We start from the raw sequence: 4,694 nt of genomic DNA on the forward strand, positions 1-4,694 counted from the left end.
TTGGGAAGAACAGAGAATTCCTGCTCCCAGGGTGTCAGAGGAGCCTCCCAGTGCTGGAATTCCTGGTTTTCTGTGGGGTTTGCAGGGCAGGAAGGGAACTGAACCCCCGGGATGGGCCGGAGCAGGGCTGGGGTGACCTTGGGGGGATAAAACTGAATTTCCCAGGGCTGGCATTGAGCTGGGTGGCTCCGGCTGGCTCTGGGGGCTGTGACATCGAGGTGGCGGTGGCAGCTCTGCTGTGATGGCCAGGAAGGGACTGGGGGACCTGGGGGTGCCTGGGGGGCAGGACCCGGTGCTGGGTGGGGACTGGGGGCTTTGGGGCCGGTGGTTTTAGGGCCGGTGGTTTTTGGGGCCGTGCGAAGCAGGACTTTGGTGGTTTGATGTGCTGGAGGTCGATGGCTTTAAGAGAGAAGCGTTGGACGCCGTGATTGAGTTAAAAAAGGGGAAATTTTTTGGGGAGGAACAACCGGCTGCGCCCGGCTCCAGGCAGCGCTTTTGGGAGCAGCGCTGGATTTCCATCCTCATCCTGAGCCCACATTGAGTTAAAAAAGGAATTTTTGGGAGGAATAGCCAGATCCAGGTCTGCCCCCAGCTCTGGGCAGGGTTTTTAGGAACAACGCTGGATTCCATCCTCATTCTGAGCCCACATTGAGTTAAAAAGGGAATTTTTTGGAGGAAGAGCCAGCGCCAGGTCTGCCCCCAGCCCCGGGCAGGGTTTTTAGGAACAACGCTGGATTTCCATCCTCATCCCGACCCCACGGACCGCGCTGGAGCCGCAGCGGGCGCTCCGGAGCTGCGGGAGAGCCGGCGGAGCCCTGAAAGGGTTAAGGGGTGCCGGAGCCGCAGGGATCCCACCCAGAGCCGGGATCCCGCGGCGCTGATTGAGCTCCGAGCCCATCAAAGGCTCCGCTCGCGGCCGCAGCCCCCGGCGCCGCTCTTTGTGAGCACAGCAGCGATGTGGATGTGGCTCCTCCGCGGCCTCGCCTGGGCTCTGCTCAGCCCCGCGCTGGCCCCGGAGCCGGGCCCGCAGGAAAATTCCCTGCTCAGATCGCTGGGGCTGAGCGCCAAGCCCAGCCCCAAGAGCCCCGCGCCCGTGCCGCCCGTGCTCTGGAGGATCTTCCACAAGAGGAGGACGCTGCCCCGGCCGGAGGCAGAGCTGGAGCCCTGTAGGGTGGAGGAGCTCAACGTCCCCGGCAGCATCGTCCGAGTCTTCGCCGACCAAGGTACAGCCACGGCCACGCCGCGCTTGGGCTCCCCCGGGCTCCGCTCCTTCCTTCCCCGTGTCCCGAGGCCGGAGCTGGATTCCAGGGGAAATCCCTGCGGGATGGAGTCCTGTGGATGCTGCCGGTGATGGTTGATGGGTTTGGAACCCCGAGATGGGCGGTGAGGGGGGCAGCTGGGCCTGGCTCGGTCCTGGAGCCCCCTAAATCCCTCCCGAGGCGCTGCTTTGATCCCAGTCCCGATCCCAGGGATGGGATGCTCGACCCCCGGGCTGTGTCCCCCCTCCTCATTGTCCCAGCGCCTCCGGCTGACCCCGGGGCACATCTGGCTGACCCCGGAGCACATCTGGCTGACCCTGGGGCACATCTGGCTGCCCTGAGCCGTTCGCACTCCCCTGGGGACTGTCTGATTGGTGTCCCTGAGGGCTCAAAGCATCCCAGAGCTCTTTTCTCTCGTGGCCCCAGTCTGGCTCCGGCTGGCTAAACCCAAATTCGCTGCTGTTCTCTCTCTTTTCCCCGATCCTGCCCAGCCCTGGGGTTCCCCATCCCTGGAGCTGATCCTGCTCACCCCGAGGGTTCCAGGAGCTGATCCTGCTCATCCCAAGGTTTTCCCATCCCTGGACCCGATCCTGCTCATCCCAAGGTTTTCCCATCCCCGGAGCTGATCCTGCTCATCCCAAGGGTCCCCCCATCCCTGGAGCCGATCCTGCTCATCCCAAGGTTTTCCCATCCCTGGAGCTGATCCTGCTCAGCCTAAGGGTTTCCCATCTCAGGAGCCGATCCTGCTCATCCCAAGGGTTCCCCCAGCCCATCCCTGGAGCCGATCCAGCCCAGCCCCGCGTCCAGCCGCCCCCAGCGCTGTTTCTCCTTCCTCGCCAGGCCGCTTCCTGCCCGCGGGGCCGCCCCAGGGCCGGCTGTGCCTGCGGAAGCTCCTGCTCTTCAACCTCTCCGCGCTCGAGGAGGGCGAGCGCCCGACCATGGCCCAGCTGGAGCTGCGCTTCCAGCACAACTCCTACCACGGCCCGAGCCCGGGGCAGGTTCTGGAGCTGCGGCTGCACCGCGCATCCCGCCGGGGTTCGCCGCAGCCCGGCCGGGCCCCGCTGCTGGAGCGCTCGCTGGTCCAGCTGCGCAAATCGCTCCTGTTCGACCTGAGCGCGGCGCTGAGGGCCGGGGCGGTGCCGGGCAGGGATTATTTGGCTTTGGTGCTGGAGATGTCGGTGAGCGGCGGCCCCGGGAGCCCGCGGAGCCCCTGCGGCGGCTCCGACGCCTTCGCGGCCGCCTCGCTGCTGCTGGTGACGCTGGGCCGGCAGTGCCGGGCCGGCCGCGGCAGGAGGAGCGCGCCGAGCCCCGCGGCGAGCGCCAGCCCGCTGTGCAAGCCCCGCCGGCTGTACATCAGCTTCAGCGACGTGGGCTGGGAGAACTGGATCATCGCCCCCCAGGGCTACCTGGCCAACTACTGCGGCGGGGAGTGCCCGTTCCCGCTGGCGGCCGAGCTGAACAGCACCAACCACGCGGTGCTGCAGACCATGGTGCACTCGCTGGACCCGCAGGGCACCCCGCAGCCCTGCTGCGTGCCCGTGCGCCTCTCGCCCATCTCCATCCTCTACTACGACAACAGCGACAACGTGGTGCTGCGGCACTACGAGGACATGGTGGTGGACGAGTGCGGCTGCAGGTAGCGGGGTGTGCGAGGGAACGATGGACAAACGAGGGGGGGGGAAATTCCTTTTTATTCCCGCTGGGAAATCCCCGCTGTGCCCGGGGGCTGTGCTGGGGTCAGGCTGCGCTGAGGGCGGTGCTGGTTTAGGATTAGTTGGGATGGGGGGGTGGGATTATGACCAAGGCTGGTGCTGGGTCCCTTCTCCTCAGGGGATGCTGGCACCGGGCTGTGAATCCCAAATTTCCCCCCTTGTTCGTGCCAGGCACCCCCAGGGCTGCAGGTTTCGGGGTTTTTGGCTGAACTCTGCAGATTTCTCAGGGCATAAATGATTTTTCTGGGTGAAAAGGGGCTGGGGGTTCCCTGGGCTGTGGGAACCCAGGGACAGGGATGATGCGGTGACCAAATCCCTTCCCAGGGGAGGCAGAGCCAGGCAGCAGCTTCCTCTGTGCTGTGGTTGGTGATGGGGTGGTTCGGGGACAGGGCTCGTCTTGGGTGGCCAAATGCAGTGGAGGTTTTGCCTAAAAAAATGAATGTTTTCCCCAAAAAAAAAAAAAAAAAAAAAAAAGATTTTACCTAAAAATTTGAGATTTCGCTTAAAAAAAGTGACATTTTGCCTAAAAAAAAGGGAGCTTTTATCTAAAAAGAGGAGATTTTACCTAAGAAGCGGTGCGAGGGGCAGGATCCTGCAGGAACGCGGCTGAGGAATGCAGGGGCTGTGCTGGGCTCTGCGGCTCTCTCCCCTCCCAGCCCGTGGGTCAGGATTCATTTACCTCATTTGTAAACCCACGAGCCCAGGCTGTCCCCTGAGTGTCCCCGGGCGGCAGCCGAGCCTCAGGCAAGGGCAGGGCTCAGAGCTCTGCACATTTTGGCTTTCCCGGGTTGTTTTTGGTGCAGCTGTCGGGTTTTGTGCCGCCCGGCAGCCCCAGCCCCTCTGTGGTGTCACCGAGGGGCAGCAGGGACCCCAGCTTGGGCCATTTCCCATCCCTGAGCTGAGCTTTGGAGCCCTGGGTGTGAAACCACCAGAGCCAGGATTTTGGGGCAAATCCCAGTTAGACTTGAATTTTTTCTCTTTATTTTGAACTGTGAAGCCGTAGTGCAGCTTTTGGGTTTTTTTTTTTTTTTTTTTGCTGTTTTCTCCTTGAGCTCTGATGGTTTTCCCACCTCCTCCCTCCCCAGGGGAAGCACTGAGGGTTTAACCACTGGGGGGGGGGGGCTTGGGTTGGGTTTTTTTTGTTTTTTGGGTTTTTTTGTTGTTTTCACACCCAAAACTGGAGCTGAAGACCCAGCCTGGAGCAGCTTGAGCTGAATTCCCATTCCCAAATCCTGGTGTTCCCCACCCAGCCCCGCTCTGCTCCATTTCAGTGTTTAAAGGGCTTAGCTCCAGCCAGCAGGAGCCATTTAATTCTGATTTGAGACGGGCAGAGGAAGAAAACCTTGAAGTGTTCCTGGGTTTGTGCCACCCTGGGGCTCCCCCAGGCCTGAGTCTGTGCCCGGGGTGGTGCCAAGGCCAGGCCTGACCCCCCCAGACCCAGCCTGGCAGGGCAAAGCCATTTCTGTGTTTCCTGCAGGGCAGGGGGAGCTTCCCCCAAATCCTGGGGCTGGAGGAGAGCGGGGGCCCTTCCCAGTATTCCCAGTTCCCCCAGTTGAGCCGCTCACCCCCTCTGCTATGCACACCCCCACTTTTGTACTAGTCTTGTGTTTAAAAAAAGTAATAAACTTGAAGTTTATACAATCAGACTAAAGCTTTAATGAACTTTGCATGGTTTCCTCATTGAAACTTAGGGGGCCACCTTGAATGCAAGAGCTGTTTATTC

The 4,694-nt window shown here is 61.6% G+C and overlaps 1 protein-coding gene across 1 annotated transcript; it reads left to right on the top strand.

The window, feature by feature from the left end:
* The first annotated feature begins 321 nt into the window (after positions 1-321).
* On the top strand, positions 322-4,677 carry GDF1 (growth differentiation factor 1). The gene is made up of 2 exons (XM_030966884.1): positions 322-1,223; positions 2,100-4,677. The coding sequence occupies exons 1-2, from the start codon at positions 956-958 to the stop codon at positions 2,897-2,899; spliced, it is 1,068 nt and encodes a 355-aa protein (XP_030822744.1). The 5' UTR covers positions 322-955; the 3' UTR covers positions 2,900-4,677.
* The last annotated feature ends 17 nt before the right edge of the window (positions 4,678-4,694 follow it).

The sequence above is a fragment of the Camarhynchus parvulus genome, chromosome 28 (genome assembly GCF_901933205.1).
Source record: "Camarhynchus parvulus chromosome 28, STF_HiC, whole genome shotgun sequence".
NCBI lineage: Eukaryota > Metazoa > Chordata > Aves > Passeriformes > Thraupidae > Camarhynchus > Camarhynchus parvulus.

Excerpts from the sequence above, each read along its gene's own strand:
- GDF1 (XM_030966884.1), top strand. The coding sequence starts at position 956 with ATGTGGATGTGGCTCCTCCGCGGCCTCGCCTGGGCTCTGCTCAGCCCC. Across the intron at positions 1,224-2,099 it reads CCGAGTCTTCGCCGACCAAG|GCCGCTTCCTGCCCGCGGGG; the intron begins GTACAGCCACGG and ends CTTCCTCGCCAG.